The sequence below is a fragment of the Castor canadensis genome, chromosome 4 (assembly GCF_047511655.1).
Source record: "Castor canadensis chromosome 4, mCasCan1.hap1v2, whole genome shotgun sequence".
In the NCBI taxonomy this organism is placed as follows: Eukaryota; Metazoa; Chordata; class Mammalia; order Rodentia; family Castoridae; genus Castor; species Castor canadensis.
The window spans coordinates 114,720,577-114,739,840 of NC_133389.1; the positions used below are offsets into that span (position 1 = coordinate 114,720,577).

General features: G+C 37.9%; 1 protein-coding gene and 1 pseudogene across 7 annotated transcripts in view; one reads left to right on the forward strand and one right to left on the reverse strand.

Moving 5' to 3' along the window:
- Positions 1-19,264, reverse strand: part of Rbms1 (RNA binding motif single stranded interacting protein 1) — a 202,264-nt gene that overhangs the window by 74,336 nt on the left and 108,664 nt on the right. For all 7 annotated transcript variants that reach the window (XM_020175942.2, XM_074070942.1, XM_020175940.2 and 4 more), the window contains exon 2: positions 15,381-15,556. In XM_020175942.2, the coding sequence (XP_020031531.1) occupies positions 15,381-15,556 (176 nt within the window). The remainder of the gene's footprint in view (positions 1-15,380; positions 15,557-19,264) is intronic.
- Positions 1,939-4,666, forward strand: LOC141422420 (large ribosomal subunit protein uL6 pseudogene; annotated as a pseudogene).

The following is a 19,264-nucleotide window of genomic DNA, read 5'->3' on the forward strand; positions in this document are numbered from 1 at the left end:
TTTATTCACTTATTCACTTGTGCATACATCATTTGGGCCATTTCTCTCCTCTGCCCCTCAACCCCTCCCTCTCCCCCACCCAGATTATTATTTTTTAAGGGTGGCAAAGATAAGGCTCCTGAGAAGGTGACACTTGTGCAAAATTTTGGAGGACATGAGGGAGGTAGTCAGGAGCAATGGAGGTAGAAAGGAAAAGCCAACACAAGAATAGAATAGAAGGTAGAAGCAGGGCTGGTGTGCTGAAAAAAAAAACACTGAGGAGTCACCATAATTGGTGTGAACTGATGGAAGAGAAAGGGGGAAATAAAGACAGAAAAATCATGGGCAAGGGGGCAGATTAGACAGAGCTTGCCCCAGGGCACCTGTAGGAAACGGACCACCCGTACACTTTGTGTAGATGTGGGCAGCAGCAGGACACACTGATTTTAGGCTCATGTCCAGAGATGCTTATCTATATGGCTCAACCTGGTCCATAACATGACACTCAGCCTAGGACATATCCTGCAACTGTGACTGTGGTGGCAGCCCAGTCCTTAAGATCACGTTACTGGAAGGTTTACACAGGAACAGCAATGCCAGTGGAGTGCGAGGGGCTGTGAATTTGCTGCAGTCCAAGATCCTTTAGGACATGTCACCTCCTTATTTTCTTTAATGTAGTATTAAAAATCTCTTGACCTGGATATTGGTTAGCAGTGGGACTCATGGAAGAGACTGGAGTCTAGCAGTATCACAAGTCAGAAAGCCATTAAATCTATGTAATATGATTAAGGTGCAAGTGTACCCTATAAATAAGTAAAAACAATCCTGAAAAACGTATAACTGATATATCATCACTGCCCATGCAGGCCAGTAGAGGCTGGCACAGTTATAACAGACATCCAAACAGAAAGGCAACCTGGGGACAGGACGAGAGGAAACTCATTAACAACTAAGCAGGATGAACTAGATCCAGAAGGAGAATTTCCCTTCAAGCCCAAGGCTGAGAATTTCAAGGACCACACAGTAGATAGAGAAGAAAACAGAAGTGCAGCCTATAAGCACTTTATAAGCTTCAGCCAAGAATTCTAAACTGTGATTTTATTTTTTTAAAGAAACTAAAACACAGGTGAAACAAACTTCTGCAGCTCAAATACACATCCTTGCCAGATGCTGAGCGTTTCTTTTCTTCAAACACTAAAGGGAAATTGAATTCAAGGCCAAAGTGAGTTCCAAGTGAGAACTGGTATAAGAAAATCACCAAGAAAAGATGTCAATCAAGCTAAAAGCCGCTGCAAATCACAGTTTTGAATATTTACTGATTTTTAATGCTTATTGACCATGCAGGGAACTGTTGTGTATCCACTTATTTCTTTGTGGGGTCATTAAGAGAGGGACCAGATTTTCTTTTCCAACAGAAATCCACTAGGTGTCTGAAATACCAGCATTCCCAAGGAAGCCACTTTGATAACAATAATGAATTCTGTACAAACTGACAAAAGATGACGACCAAACAATGTTTCTTGTACTGTAATTTTAAGAAAGGTAGAGGGCATGAGAAATATTTATTTTTATGTTTCCCCCCACAAAGTTTGAGGCTTCTGGCAAAAATACATGCAACACAAGACAGAAATAGACAGGGAGTTCATAGTGGCAGGAAAGCAAACCCAGGAGTTTTTCTGCAGATGTGTGAACCAGAAAGTGATTCTACAGAAGTGCAGACACTGGATGCATTGTTGCCTAAGAACTTCCTAGTAGTCAAAATAAAAAGAAAATACAGTTACAAAACTGAGTGTTCCTTACAATGAAACCCTGAGTCCCAGGAAGTTCTTCTTTTCTCAGCTCCACGCTTCCTCCGGGGGGAGGGGGAGGTCTTCCGGAGGGTCACTTCCTATGTGCAGCGCCCAGCCAAATGGTCACTGGGTTTTGGGCACACCAGTGAGGAAGGACTTCTACAGGGCAATGGCCATGAGGTTAACGTACAAGACTCTGATGGTGCGGTTGCATCCAGAGGTGAAATCCATACTTCAAGGAACTGTGATTATCAAATGAGGCTCTGAGCAGGTGCTTTAGGAATTCCATCAATCTTCCTATTTGAATTTTACCTCTTAGCCTTTAAATTCAAAAACAGATAATAGGAAATGCAGACAAACATATGGCACAAGAAACTTTAACACACGATGACTGTATGTATATTAAGTCACTTCAAGTGCAAATGCTGAAGAAACATATTTCCTGCCATCTCCTTGAATGCACTTGGGACTTCAAATGAGTCAATGACTAGGAAAGTTCTGTGTTAGTATTCTTTTGGGGATTCAAGACTGCACATGTCCATTCATATAAAAATTGTAACAATGACCTACATACACATCATGCTCAAACAAATGCCAGGCCAGAAGCAGGTACAACTGGTTGGCACAAACACTTCCAGCATCTAAGAGCCGGTTACATAATAGTAAATTTTGTACCAGGCGAATCATGATAAAGCGACATCATTGGCTGGTATTGATTCTACGTTTTAGGTGTTCATGGTCTGACTTTTGTATCTATCTTGAGGCATGTAAGTAGCTGTATCATTAGGAAATCAGTGCTGAAACAAAAAATTCTAGTTATTTCCAGCTTCTAGATTAGATTAATTCAAGAATATACTAAGACAAAAGGAGCTAGTTGTTATATTTTACAACTCCTTATGGATGTAAATAAGGACTTTCCAAACACTATACAACCAAAATGAAATAAAGCAATGTTAGATATGTTACATTAGATATATTATTGATACTGTGAGGCAAAGTTACTCAGGAGCCTTGATCTCAAACTGCAAAAATGGCTCACTGATAAATTTTATAAATGTTATCAATCTGAACTTGTAAAATATGATAAAACTATTAATTTTAAACATTTGTATGTATAGTTTTGTTTGATACTTCATTTTGTTAGAGGGTTTTTCTACTTAAATATTGGAGTAGTTCTGTTACAAGGGTGAGGAGGTGCTTATTCTATCAGCCGTTGGCCTGTCACCTCCAGCAGTGAGAAGCCTCATCCACTGGTGGTAATCTAATATAATCTAATGCAATACCAATACAGTGTAATACAAACATTATCCTTTTTTGTGGGTACCCTGACAAAGCTGGGATGCTCTCCAATGAACAAAGGAACTCCAAAGTCTTCACTCATAAGATTTTTATAAATCTGATGTTTTTACCCCAGCTTCTGATAAAAGCTGGGTAGTAGAGAGAACAAAGTAAAGTTCTTTGGTAGGAAATGAAAGTGTTGCTATTTCATACTCTTGATCAAGGGCAGAGCTGAAGGCAGAGCTAATGTTTATTCATGAAAGGTAAAGAGCAAATCAAGACAGGTGGGTGTACCTGGAGGCACAGATTCTATTCCCAGGCCTACCACTTCCTAAGCTTGTGACTTTTGGAAGGTCATTTAATGCTCCCTGAGCCTCCGCCTTCTCAATTATAAAAGGACTAAAACAGAAGTTCTTACTGGGATTGAACATTAAAATCTCCTGAAGCAGTAAGATGAGTATATACCCAGAAATGTTCAGAGACTTTCTGTGAACTCATTTAGTCCCTACAAGAACCATATGCTATCATTAACCTGGCTTTACAGGTGAGGAGAGTAGAGCATAGAAAGGCACAGCAATTTACTCAAGCAAGTGGTAGAGCCAAGTGGAAAGCTCCAAGCCTGCAACTTCATGTTATACTGCCTCTCTCCATACAATGTATGGAAGGGCCTGGCATGCAAAGTTTCATTCTGGAGAGCACTCTTTCTTAACAGTCACTTGACTAGAGGAGATGTAAAATTTGTAATTCAGACTAAAGAAGATAAAAGTTCAATAAACTTTAATTAAATAAATGCTCAAATTAAAACTGAGCCAAAATGAGTAAGTATGGCTTTTAACAGTTAATTGCATGGTAGCAAACATAAATAAAATGAATAAATGGGTAGTAGGGGAAAAAATTTAACAAGCAAAATATAAACCAGTGAGGCACTGGTTCCAGGATTTTCCCCTTGGATACCAAATCCCCAGGTGCCTCAACTGTGTTATATAAAATGGCAGAGTATCCGCATAGAACCTACATGCATCATCTTTCATACTTTAAATTACCTACAGCTCTTGGCAACATCTACTATGAGAATGAAGACCATTTTTCAGGAATCAGACCGTCATGATTCCAGAAAATGTCTACATTACTTTGAAGGGGTACACAGTTTTTGTGAAGGGCCCCAGGACTTCAATAACATCAATGTAGAACTCAGTCTTCTTGGAAAGTAAAAAGAAGAGGGTATGGATTGACGAATGGTGGGAAAACAGAAGTAGCTGGCTACCGATGGCACTACTTGCAGTCATGTACAAAACATGATCAGGGTGTTACACTGGGTTCCAATGCAAGATAAGGTATATGTGCTCACATCCCCATCAAGGTTGTTATTCAGGAGAATGGGTCTCTTGTTGAAATCTCTTGAGTGAGAAATATATCCCATGAGTTCAGATGAGGACAGTTGTTCGGTATCTCAAGCCCAGAAAGATGAGTTAATCCTCAAAGGAAATGCTACTGAACTTGTTTCACATTTCGATGCTTTGAATCAGCAAGTCACAACACTTAAAAACAAGGATATCAGAAAATCTGGGGATTGTATCTATGTTTCTGAAAGAGGAACAGTTCAGCGGCATGATGAATAAGATCTAAGTTGCCCAGCTATAGAAATAAGATCCCAGGTATCTTAATGATGGAATAAAATACTTCTATTGATTTGGGGAAAAATAGTAAATTATCTCTAGATGACTTATAATACCTAGTACAATGTGAATGTTGTGTAAACAGCTGCTATACTGTATTGTTTAGAGAACGACAAGAAAAAAAAGTCTATATATGTACAGTATGGATGCAGTTTTTTCTTCAAATATTTTTAATGTTATTGGTTGAGACCATGGATATGGAAACTGCAGACCTGGAGAGCTAACTGTATTATGAGTGAATCACACACAACCATTGAAGCAGACTAAGTATAGGTGCAAAAGCTATGACATATTAAGGGACACTGACAATAATTTTTTAATTTATGACCTAATTTGGAGATGAAGATGAAACATTTTGGAAAATACCCTTGGAGACAATCAGTGCTCCTGTCCAAATGGGTTAGAATGCCCAATTTGTTCCTAGGACCATAAATGACTGCCTCTTTGTTTCATCTTTAAAGAAACAGTCCTTACACAGTAAGAAGATGTTTTTATAAATTTGGAAATCTAAAACTGTGATGTAAATGTATAAAAAATGTTTAAAAAATGTTGGTCTCCCACGTGTTTGGGCATATGACACTTAATAGAGCCAAGAAGATGTGATGGAATGAAAAGAAAATGAGGAAGACAAGCAGTCCTGGTCCCATAAGTAATTCAGACAAGCATAAAGCTGGCATGACCAGGTCAGAGACAGGCAGGAGGAGAGTAAGTCCATTCTCCTGGCAAAGCCATGAGCTCGGTCAGGACTTCTGGGTTATGAGTCTATCTCGTCACTAATTCTAGATACTCCACTTATGGAAACCCATCCTCCTCTCCTCCCACACGATCCCATGGCCCTCTTAGAGAATCTCTTCTTAAAAGTTTCCAGTCTGAAGAAAAATGGTCCTAATTAAGGGAGCTGCAAAGTATTTTGTTTACCAAAAATTAAAACTTTCAAAAAAGTTTAACACCCTCCTAAAACTATATAACTAAGAATTGGAAAAATATATAGATCTTATCATTGCTGATTGTAAAGATTATCTCAATTGAAAGTTTATAACAAACTGTAAATGCTCAGTGAGTAATAAATGAATAGGTCACCTATTCCAGTTGACAAATTGAACAAATAATGTTTAATTCCTAATCTCTTTTATGCATTGTCATTCACCAGTCTGGAACTGATGTATTACTTCTTTCTGTTTAATAGCCACACCAAAAGGTTACGAACTCACAAAGCGGACCAGCATTCAATTTGAAAAGCTTCCTTTGAGAGTAGATGAGAATTTCCAGACAAGAACAAAAATAAGCTCTTCCTCTTGATCCCTCATGTGGTGCTTCTAAAAAAACTCCCAGTTTCCTAGACTTGAATTTTACTTACAGTAATCTTTGAATCATCTCCTTCCTTGGACCCAACCCCTAGTTTACATCAAGGGCAAACCCAAAGTAGTTTGTATCACCTACCTTTGTGAAGCACCAAGTTTCTTCTGGTGTTAAAGCTCTCCCACCATATGGCCCCAACAAACACCAGACAGGGTAGGCAGCCAAACTAATCCTGTCTTCAGTCCTGGGCTTGGGTTACCCAGCCCATCTGAAGACTCATTCAACTTCTAAAGTCTTCCTAATACCACTGGTCTTTCTAGCACCTAATATCTCTCACATTTTATTCTACATTATGTGTGAAGTTTACCTTTTATACAAGAAAAAAACCTCCTGGAAATCAGGAAATGTGTCTTACTTAATGCAGTATCTACCCAAATCACTGGCAAGGTAATTAATAAATATTTGTTAAATTAGATAAAAATAGGACTTATCACTTACTTCTGTATAATAGTGACTTTATCTGTTTTAATCAGACTTACATTCATTTGTAGGGAAATGACAATACTCCTAATAATGCCCATTATTTTCTAGAGCACTGTTAGGATTTGTCAAACAATGATCCCTAGAAGAATGTTTCTTTTTATCTAGGCACAAACCCTCTCAGGCATCAAGCAAAAGACAAGTGACGTCCCTTCTCTGTGCTGCATAATCTCAGGGTGTTGCACATTAGCTAACCATGAGCTGTGTCTCAGTGACTAGCTATGCTAAAAGGGATTACTTTGTTAGATGTCAGGAAAGAAGGGTTTCTTCTCTATCCCCAGGCTCCTTTGAACTTTTGATTCTGTTGGCTCTTTAGTGGACTTAAGAAAAGCTGGTTTTTCTAACAAAATCTTGCTAAATCTATCATGGTGGAGTGACTCAAGTGATAGAGTACTTGCCTAGAAAGCGAGAGGCCCTGAGTTCAATCCCTAGAGGGGGGTAGTGGGGCAGGGGAGTCGATCATGATGCAACATCTTTTTCAGGATCCTTGAGTCTTCATAGCTTGTGGCAAATGGTGTTGATGACCAGAGAATAAAGATAACAAACTGGCATTCAGAGTACATTTGAGGAGGCAGAAAGCATGGTGGTTCCAAGTACGGGCTCAAATTCTGGCTCTACCATTATCAATCATATTATTCTGAGCAATATGAAAAAGAAGCCACCCTCAACTTCATCTGCTTTTAGAATTGCTTCAAGGATTAAATAAAACACTCGGCATTCTGACTGGCACTCAGAATGTCTAAGCATTAGACAAATGTTAGCTGCTAGTTTTATTTAGGCACTTGTACATGACAGAGGAATTTTTCACACCCATTTGAAAAGTTCTATTTTGACTGACAGAATAATTGAACCTATTTACCAGGTATGATGCTATGTTTCAGTACATGTATATATTGTATAATGATCAAATCAGGGTAATTAGCATTACCTAATTGAGACTGTTCAGATGTGTAGTTGAGAATGTATATTTCGAAATGTATAATATTGTTAACTATAGTCACCACACTGTGTATTAGGACAGAACCTATTCCTCCTACCTGTTACTCTGTAGCCACTGGCCAGCCTCTTCCCATCCTCCTCAAGCCTACACATATATTTACTATGAAATAAAGGTCCTCTCCTTGATAGGGAGAGGTTGTGAGTTTCTGAGATTCATATGACCCAACAAGAAAATGCTAAGTAAAACCAAGCAGAACTGCAAGTAAAGATTTCAGGGCTTTTACTTCTAAAAGCACAGCCCATGCCATCATATAATGGGCATGACAGCACCTCCAAGGTGCTGCTATAAAAATATACGAAACTGAACGTTCATACGAAGGAACAAGGAACAGACATACGGTAAATACTATTTGTACTCATGGAGGAGGGGAAGACTTAAAAAATGTGTGGTGTGGGTATGATCATCATTTTTAGTGCTGGTTCTCAAGCTAATATTAAAATTAGCTTGCCAACAGTTTGTGCAGTACTTGAGTATTACAGGGAAGAATGGGTCTTTATCATGCCTACAAATAACAAAAAGACAGCCTACAGAAAAAGGTCAATGAGCAATAAAGAGGGCTGGCTAAATATCTAAGTATCCATGTTTATCAATTAATTTTACACTGAGGATAAGTTAGAAAATAAACATAGCAAATTTTCTGCCAAAAATATCAAATGCAAAAGCTACTCATGATACTGAAAGTCTCTGACCTACCATCATTTTTAATTTTGCAGCATGTGATTGAATCATGAGCACTCCTGGCAGAGGAAGGAGCCATGCAGCCCATGAAGAAGCGTAGCTGTTCACTCGGCCCATTTTTCAATAAGCCTTTGCTCTAACTTTGTACAGGGCAACTCTCAAGGATTAAATATTGGGTTGATTTCTGAGAACTGCCTTACGTGGTAAAGAGAAACTGACAGTTCTAATGTTAGAACTGAAGAAAGAGTGAAGAGGTCTAAGTAAGATGGTTCTCTATTGGAAATCAGGTGTTTGTTTCATGGGGATTTTTTTTTTGATGCTATAATTATGTTTATGAAATTGTGGAATTTCAAAAGTATGCAGGTTATATCTTGCTATGTTAAAGATCTACCGTAAATAAGTATTTCTTAAAGTGCCCGAATTTTTCCATACCAAGAAGAGAAATAAGAAACTGACATGAACAAGAACATGCTTCTGTATGGCCAACTCAAGAGATGACTAGGGGGAAGTCATCTCCTGAGTCCTCAACTCTGCTTTGACATCTATTTTTTTAGGGGAGAAAATCATAAAGATTATGTATTTTTTCTCAGTATCAAATGTGTCATTCCTTAAACTCTTCAACTACATGAAAACCTACTGAAATACTGACCAGGAGCAAAGAATTAAACTATAATTAGTGACTCAATAGTTTGACCCCTCAGATTGGCTGAGACAAAGTCTGAAAACTCCACATCTTAGATCATACTTCCGGGGAAAATGCTCAAGTTCCTTGGTCTAAGTGTCATTGTGTTATTTATTATGTATCAATCTATCACGCCAGCAAGCCAAGTTCCAGAAACTATTGTGCTGGTATTTTATGTGTTGAGACTCTTCCAGCTCAATAAACAAAGAACTCTTAAGAAGCTGAAGATTATTTTTTTTTTAAAAGGGGTACATTTAATGAGAGAAGAACTAGTTTTCTACTACTTTATGTTTCTCTTTCTTTCTCTGTCCTTCAAAGAAACCTTGGGGCGGGTGGGGAATAATCACTAAATATGATTTTCAATAGGCTTGTAAAATACAATTCTAAAAACTCAAATGCTCAAATGACTACAATATTGTCATTGTTTTTGTTTATGATATCACAAAGCAGTGACTATAGCAATAGCCTAATCATTTTGGAATAAAGGGATGTCCATTTAATTCCAGGGTAAAGGGAAAACAGCAGAGAGACTGTTTAAGAAATGTTGGAGATATAATAGAGGTACACAGAGAAAGATACAACCATTTCAAGCTGTCTATTTTCCTGTTAGTTGCCAGAATTCACACACTTAGAACAACTTAAAATATACTTTTAAAATCGGCGCCCAACAAATACACCAGTGGTTTCAGAACCGCATTTGGATCACTGGGCCTTACTTGTGGAAACCATGAACACAGCATGGCCACATGTGGGGGACATGGGAACAGCTGGAGTTTATAGCCCAAGAGGACAGCAACTTCCTATATACTCAGTTAATACAACTCAAGCTTTCTTTTTATTCAGAGCTAAACATAATAGTTATGTTGAACTTGGCTCAAATCTTGATGCTCTCATCTCTAAAACACCTTGTTGAGTCTGAGGCCTCCACCCTTTCCATTTCTCCTATGTAACTAAAATATCAGCTCTGGATTTTTTAGCTTCTTACTCAAGGTGTGAACGACATACCTGGACCAGCATCTCCTCATTTTCCTCAAAACTCACACTTTGCCCTCTGGTCACCAGAAGCCCTGGCTAACTAATAGCTGCTGGACAATACCCACTTCCATGAAGCCCTCTCTGTGCTGTTTTTGTTTTTTCATTTTTTGTATATTTTTAAACATCTAAGCATTTTCGTACCTCTGGGACTCTTCTTGTAGCCTGAAGAATACCAGTAGTTACACTTTGTGAAATTTTTATTGTCCTTTAAGGCTGAGATTGCTATCTCCTCCCTGAAAGCCACTCCAGCCCCTTCACATCAACGTTAAAACAGCTTTCCTCTGCTTTCTCATGAAATACTACCGATAAAAACATTTATTCTGTCTTAAATTATGGTTGGGTTGTTTTTGTCTGCCTCTGTTGATCTGCAATCCAGGAATGGCTACGGACCAAACTTGCACACAAATACTATTTCTAAATCTTCAAAAGAGAGTTTGAACACAATGGATGGTTTTATATGCCATAGTAATGAATCAGGAGTGGGTTACAAGATGCTGAAACTAGCCTTTTGCAAGCATTAGACAAAAGCCTCCAGGGAAAGGAGGCATTAAGTTATATTAAAACAAACTATTTCCTGGGCTTTCACAGCTGTCAATAACAGAATCTGATGGAGGAGTTTTCTATTTAGCTTTAAATGTAGGGTTAAATATAATTTAAGCTTACTCTAGTAGCTACATTTGGAGATGCAAAGAAGGATTAATATTGTTCAGTGACAACTGTGTTCTAAGAAGTGGACCAGTTCATATTACAGTGACCATCCTTAATCAAAAACTCCCCAAATCCAAAATTTCTGCATACCTACATTATACCAAAAGTAGAAAATCCCACATCTATCTGCACATGATGGGTTGCAGTTAAAATGCAGATATGCTAAAAATACTGTATAAAATTACTTTCATGCTATGTGTATAAGGTATGTATGAAACATAAATGGATTCTGTGTATAGACTTGGGTCCCCTCCCCTAAGACAGCTAATTATATAATAAGCAAATAATTCAAACTCTGAAATCTAAACTACTTCTGGTCCGAAACACTTCTAATAGGGATACTTAACCTGAATATGATTTAATTTTGATCACGAGCTTTTACAAAAGCATCATGTTTGGACTGAAAATTATTTACCTAGCACTGTGGTAGATAACATTGGGATTTCAAAAACTAGCAATTCTGACTAGGATGAGATTATAATCCAGGGGAGAAATCTGTGATGATGGTCTGCTGTTAGCATGCTACATATCTCAGAAATGCTGCTAAACAACACAATGGCACTTTACTGAGCAAAAAAATATGGAAATAAGATGCAGATTGTGAGATGGTGATAAATAAGAAAATAAGGAGCTGAGTTATTAGTGTGATGGCCCAAGCATGATAGAGGCATGCAGAACTTGGACTTGGCCTTGCAGAATCAGGAAGGGGGAATGGGAAGGTGCTTGAGGTGAGGTGGCAGCCACAGCAAATCATTTTCTCCTATTACACCATAAGGAGCAAGGAAGAAAACACCCAATGCTTCCTGCCTTGAGAAGAAAGAATCTATAGGACTTGGTGACTAAAGGAAAGGAAAGTGGTCAATGACTGATCCAAAGCTTTACACTGAGGAGTCAATTTGGAAAAGTGACAGTTTTGAGAGGAAGGAGATAATGTCTGAGACTCACTAAAATACTCAAGTGGAAAATATATAGAAAATTGGAAAAGGCAGAGTACAACCCTATGAGACGATGGCCCTACAGAGTAACCAGCCAAAAAAAACCAGAAATTAAAGGGCAAAGAGTTGGGGAGGAAAGGTGGACAATAGTGAAAAAAAGCTAGATAAAATATGGGACATTTTTGATTCCAGTGTAGTTTCACTTGAAAACCTGAAGACAAAATACCAATGGGTAGTGTGGCAGGGAAACAGAAGTAATGAGAATCCTTAATTTATCTGTTTAGAATTTTGCTTGAGAAGTCTGAATGAGAGAAATATTTAATTGAAAAATGTTTATATGACAAATACACAAATAAGCACAGTCAAGTAGAGTATTCACTTGGCTTGATTTCAGAAAATAAAGAATTAATAATATCTGAAGATCAAGGGGTGACAGATTATTCCTTTTTGCCACCCAGCCTCTACTCCACCTCCTAAACATACTGGATACCTGCACTGATGTGCTCTTTTTGAGTAAAGGACCTTCTAGAAATGCAGAACAAAGCTCCAAGTCTGGATATTCACAAGATCTCCAGAATTCCTGCACACATTTCACAATTTAGAAATTAACTGGGGTTTGGTGGCTTTTTTCATTAAGTGTGCCTAAAATTTTTATCTACTTTCAATCCACAACACTTGATCATTACCCCTGTGACCGTAGTTTGGTCCTTGTCACTGAGCCTTCCAGACTGATTCCCCTACCATCCATACACCCTTACAGTATTACAGTCCCTCCAAGTGTGCGAGGCTCATTTTCTTTTATTGTCATATCTTTAATATCACACCTGCCTTTTCACTGTCATGTTTTACGTTCTAGCATCTCTATGCTCTACTTCAAACACAGCAATATGTTTTTTTAAATTTCCTCCTCAGTTTTTAAAATCTTCAGGCTATACTTGTCTTTATACTCCACACACTTTGTATGGAACTCGGTCATCACCGAAAACATTCTTTCTGTTAGATAACCCTCAAAAAGGATCCAAGCCTCCAGTAGAGCCAAATCATTTGTTTCAATTGTTGCTCCCTCCCCCGATTTAGCCTCATCGGGTCAATGTGTAATTAAAGTGCTAAATTTTCAGTTTAATTTTTTTCCTTTTTATATGTATGGATTTATACCTACCTTTTCTGAGAAATTTCTGATACCTACTTTTCAAAAATCTCTAAATATGGCTACTAGGTTTTTTTAAGCCCTAGAATGTGTCACTTTTCTGTAAGATTCTTGTCATTTCGATGTCACCCACTAGCTATTCTTTATTGGAAACAATTAAAAGCCCAGAACAGGAATGCCCTTTTTTGGCTTTCTCTAAATTCTAAGACACAAAACTATAATCAAGTCAAATTTGGAATTTATTAGATTCTCTGTGTTAAGTGGAATAAATCTTCCAGAAGATTCTGAGATAGTACCCCTATTATTGTTATGGTCTTGCCTCTGTAAGATACCTATCAAGAAAACTATCATCAGCATTTAATATTCAACCTGGGATCTTGCAAGAACCTTCCTTCTCAATGGACAGGAGAGAAGTGAGGGTAGCAAACAGTTATTACTGCTACTGACAAGAGCAAAGAGCAAAGAGAGAAATGTTTACACACATTAAGAAAATCCATACACACCAAAAAGACCAACAACAAAAAGGGAATAAATACTCTAAGAAAAATGATACAATGTGCTTCTGTTTGGAATATGATTTCATTCAATAAAAAAAAATCACTAGCTCAATTTTTCAAGAACATACTTACTGCAGATAAAGCATGGCACTATTCTATTATTTTACTACCCCTTAATGGGCTCCCTGACATCAATACTCTCCTTACATAATTTAAAACAAGCTGAGGAACAATCTGCCTTTTGAAATTCTCTCCCCTTCTCTAATACCTCAAGAATTTGAGAGTTAGCTTCATTTTTTTGTTCCCTACAAAATTGTATTTTTAGCTCCTTAGACTTTATGGCGCTCTATCTACCTGTAATTATGCTGCAGAAGCATAAGAGGACGCCAATGAAAGGCCAGCAGCAGACAAGATAGCAAAAGGCCTATTTGTGGTCTTGAACAGCTGCAATAGGGCAGGGCGCGCCTGGCAGGGTTCCCTGCTGCCTCTGGCCAGGCATGACAAACCCCAAGAGCTGGACTTCCTTTCACAACAGACCCCAGTGCAGGGCATGATTTCACTTCCCTGGGAGCCAAGTGCTAAAGTCAAAAGTCCAAGAATATTGATCAAAAAGGGAGCCAGGGGAAAGACACAGGGAGAGGGCTGAGAGTGATGGCCTTTTACAAGCTCTCCAGATCCTAAAGGGCCACCACTTACTGCCCCACCCTTCCTCTCTCAAAACAAAACAAAGCAAAACAACCACCACCTCCTTATGGAAGGCCAGATGTTACTTTTAGTCCCAGTTTGGAAATATTGCCCAAGTTAGCTTTGAATTTTTTCCCTTATAAAAAATTATAAATCTAGACTTTACCCGGGACAAGAGAAATGAGATGCTATCAATAGGATGTTTTGAAGTGGGAATATCTTACAGTGAATAAGAAACAGTCTCTAATAGAAGTCTTCTATAGTTGCGCAAAATTTCCTTTTACAAAGGACCATTGCTGTCTTAGGATAAAAAAAAAGTGCTGTTATAGGTGTAGGCATTTATTGCTCAGTGCAATTTGATGCTTTTAGTCTTTCCACAATGATCTTTGCACTCTTCAGTGCTTCTGACTCCTTCGTTTAAATTAGTGCTTTCAGCAACTGAGGCCAATAGGAAAAGGGGAACAAGTACTAGAGAAAAGGTTAGATCAAAAAGAATTAACCTAGAAGGTAACACCCACGCACAGGAAATCAATGTGAGTCAATGCCCTGTATAGCTATCCTTATCTCAACCAGCAAAAACCCTTGTTCCTTCCTATTATTGCTTATACTCTCTCTACAACAAAATTAGAAATAAGGGCAAAATAGTTTCTGCTGGGTATTGGGGGGGGGAGGAGAGGGAGGGGGCAGAGTGGGTGGTAAGGGAGGGGGTGGGGGCAGGGGGGAGAAATGAACCAAGCCTTGTATGCACATATGAATAATAAAAGAAAAATGAAAAAAAAATAAATAAATTAGTGCTTTCTTACTTACCTGAGTTAATGTAATTGCAGTAAAGTAGCAAATTTTTATTCTATTCACTGACAACATTAGCATACAATGCAAATTTACTTTGGAATTTTATGCACACACATGCATTTCTTCATAAGATACAGAAAGTGCAAGTGAGTTCTTATTTCTAAAGAGACGAGGGTAAACAACTTGGACTACAAAATTACAGGTGCTCATGAAGATGGACTAACACTGTATTAGCAGGAATTAAGAACTTTACACACATATAAGATGGGGTTAAATGGTTAACTTCCTTTCTGACAAATAATGACAGCTAAAGTTTCTCTATGGGATTGACTGGTTCCTACAGGAGCTTCCATGAAAGATGAACACTCCTGAAAAGGATCCATAAATTTGTTAAAAATTCATATTTTACTTCTCATATGCTAATAAAGTCAAATTCAATTGAGAATATGCTCCAATTTATTTTGTCATGTATGCATTTGACTGATGTTCATACTAACTGAATAAATGTCCAAGGACTTAAAACTTGGAAATTCACTGTAGCAATATTGACACAGTCCATGGATTTATCTTATAAGCTCTTCCTATGACACAATTTATACTATCCATAATATGATCAAGGAAATATCTACTAGCTAAAGCAACAGGAACAAGTATACTTACGGTTGACAGAGTTTCACCAGGTCCTGGTCGGTGGTGTTGGGGGGTAGGCCTCGGATGTAGAGGTTTGTTTTGCTTAGTTGATCCCATCCTGAATTGCTACTGCTGCTACTGTTGTTATTACTGCTGGTGGTGCTGGGACTGGGAGGGGCCATGGGGTGAGCTGGAACCAGAGACTGCTGCAAAACAAAGACCATCCAGATGCTGTGTAATCTCCAAACTAGAATGAATTTACCAAGGTTCAAATGCAAGTGATACTAAACTACTTTGATGTTTAAATATTAATTTATACCTTCAAAAAGACCTGTTCAAGGTACTAGAGAAAAGGTTAGATCAAAAAGAATTAACCTAGAAGGTAACACCCACGCACAGGAAATCAATGTGAGTCAATGCCCTGTATAGCTATCCTTATCTCAACCAGCAAAAACCCTTGTTCCTTCCTATTATTGCTTATACTCTCTCTACAACAAAATTAGAAATAAGGGCAAAATAGTTTCTGCTGGGTATTGGGGTGGGGGGGAGAGGGAGGGGGTAGAGTGGGTGGTAAGGGAGGGGGTGAGGGCAGGGGGGAGAAATGAACCAAGCCTTGTATGCACATATGAATAATAAAAGAAAAATGAAAAAAAAAAAAAAGACCTGTTCATTTTACTACCAAAACCCTCTCTCCTTTAATATTAAATAGGATTTTACTCAGTAGCAAATTCTCTATGTGCATGTTAAATGTGGCTAAATTCATGTAAAATCAATTTATTCACACATTTTAAGGAACACATCTTCTGAGATTCAAAATTAACTGGCATGAAGTCACATGATCATCTTAATATACAGTAATTTAGAAATCAGTAGACTTCTGATAAGATTTTCAAATTCTAAGAATATTTGATTGAGCGCTGCTGATCATTTTATTAAGAGGATTCTTAGAAAAAAAAAAAAGATACTCTTCAAGTGTAAGGAAGTTAGCATTTAACCCAGATTCTCAACTGAGGATGAGTTCACCCAGTAAGAGTGGCCAATGGCTTCATTAAGATATCTGGATAAGATTCAGAGGCATGCTGCCTTTATGTCTGGCTTACCCTGTGAAATTTAACTCCTGTGAGAACAGTGTAGTAGATATAAACCTTCCTGGGCCTCACAGCAACCACCCCAACTGTTGTAAAGCCTGCACCCAAGGGCTCGGTGTGGTTTTACAGTCAGCAGCCACCTAGGAAGAGTGCCTGAAGTACTCACACTAGATAATTCTCTGAGCTGATGTAAGACAACCACAGTTCCCTGACCCTATGCCACACAGGTGACATTTGAAGAAACTGAATGGCTCAGCTGCAAACACTCAGCAGGACAGGAATTTTTTCACCTCCCATCTTTTTAAGTAATAAATATATTAAACAAAGGATATCACTTATTATTAACAGCCTGAATATGTGAATAACCACTAACAAAAATTTCACATTTCTTAGCTTGACTTTTACTACCACAGACAAGAAAATTAGGTATTTAGAATAAAAATTTAATTTTATGGTAGGAAGTTTTAAAAGCAAACCCGTTGTAATAAACATACCCTCATTTACCTCACCAGCAACTTAGCTACCCACTATAGATTCCTGGATTTGCACCCAGTTTCTGCTATGGTCATCCTAATTCCACAACATGGCCACACACTGAGAGCTCAGTAATTCAGACATATATAACCATTTCTTCTGATCCTGTATCTTCCACGTTCTTCTTTTCACTGCCCAGGGTCCTTGCTAATATATCGTCCCAGTCCAAACACTATCTAAAGAGATTTTCTTTTAGAAGAACAGCAAGAAGGGTTAACAAATAGCCAGTGTGGCAATTCTCTTTACTAAAAAGCTGAACTTGACCTGGAAATATAAGTACTGCTTAACCCAAAGAGAAAACCATCCTGCCTGTGATCACATTCAGCCAATCTATGGGATTCATGTCCCTAATGAGCAGATGAACTTCTTGTGTCATCACATCCTAACTTTTCTGTAAGGGAGAAAGGCTCTCATATAAAAAAAAAAAAAAAAAAGAATAAGTTCTCTCCCAGGCAACTCAGACCCCCAGCCTTGTCACACAAAGGCCTGGGCTCCTTCTCTGAAGTCTCTCAATCTCTACCTTCTACCCAGCATTTACTCAGGCATTTACCCACCTTCTCACACCAGCTAGAACTGAGGTACTGGGAAGTAACACACACTGACCTCCCTGTCTGCAGCCTGACTGATACAGAGAATGTACAGAGCTGTAGACAGAACTAGATCAGACTGATTTTTCTCTTAAATCTCCTAGGATTAGTGTCTGAGACACCATACCAGGGCTGAAGACACAGGATGTTGGGGGCAGCCGTTGGAGGATGAAACAGTCACCAGAGAATGTAGCTCAGTGGTTGAGCACCTGCCTAGCATGTCCAAGCCCTAGAGTTCAATTCCCAGCACTAAAAAATAATTACATTTGACACCAGGGATGAAATTTGGAGAAGACTTGGAAAGCACTGTGGATCAGGTCCATCCTGCCTCCTAGTGTCCTGGTGGGATTACATCACCACAAAGCAAATGCATCATCAGACAGTCCAAAGATTGCATTCCACCTCTGCTTGTAGGGTTAAAATAAATATTTGGTGTATGATTTATTTGGAGATTATTTGGACATGAAAGTATGTATTTATTTTTGACAGAAGTAGACCCATGATTTATACTGATTAATTCACATCACTGATTTAATATGTTTGACAGGTACCCGTATTTATTACAGTAATAATTTCCTACTGTGGGAAGTAGAATCTAAACATGTAAGCTTGGATACAGACTATACACATGTTTAAAAAAGAAAATTCAAACATAATAAAGATGTGTACTCCTAAATATTCAGAATGGGTAATTATAGTTTAAATAGTATGAGAACAATAATAATATTACATAAATAATTTTATTCACTATGTGCCAGATACTGTGTTGAATGCTTTATATGTATTACCTCAAGTAATTCAATGAGAAAGATATACCATTGTTCTCTCATTTTGTAGATTTGAGTCTTAAGTTAAGTAATGTGTCAAGGTCAATTTGAACCCAGATTTACTAGATAACAAAGCCAGAGCCTTCAAACAGCCAGATAACAAAATGGCACTCCAAAATACCTTCAATATCCTAAAAGTCCTATTTGTTTTCTTTCATTTTTTTATACTCATCCTTCTTGAGACCTAATTACCAAACTCAAGCTTTTCTAAACTTAAAAGGAGCCTGAGTTAGTGTAAAGAATACACAGATGTATTCTTTGGCTGTTGCTTTTTTTTTTTTTTTTACATAAGGTCAGCTTTAAAAGGAAAGGTTAGTTTATAATTTTTATTTTACCTATCTTTCTATTAAAGAATAAATTCTGAGGGGCTGGGGGAATAGTTCAGTGGTAGAGCTTAGCTTGCACAGGCCCTGGGTTCAATCTACCCCACAGTACACACACACACCAAATTATAAAATAATAAATTCTGACTATGAAATAATACATACATACTATGAAAAAAGTATGGAGTTTCTCAAAAAACTGAAAACAGAACTGGTCAAGGTGGTGGTAATCCCAGCTCCTAGGAAGCTGACATAGAAGGATCATGAGTCTGAGGCCAGCCTTGGTACATAATGAGACCCTGTCTCAAAAAAAAAAAAATTAAAACAATAAATACAGAGCTACAATATGATCCAACAATCCTACTTTTTGGTATTTATCCAAAGGAAGTACACTCAGTATGTCAAAGAGACATCTGTACTCCCATCTTTATCACAGTACTATTTACAACAGCCAAGAAATAGAAATGACCTAAGTGTCCATCAAATGATGAATGAATAAAGAAAATATGACATACATACACAATGGAATCTTATTTGGCCACTAAAAAAAAAAAA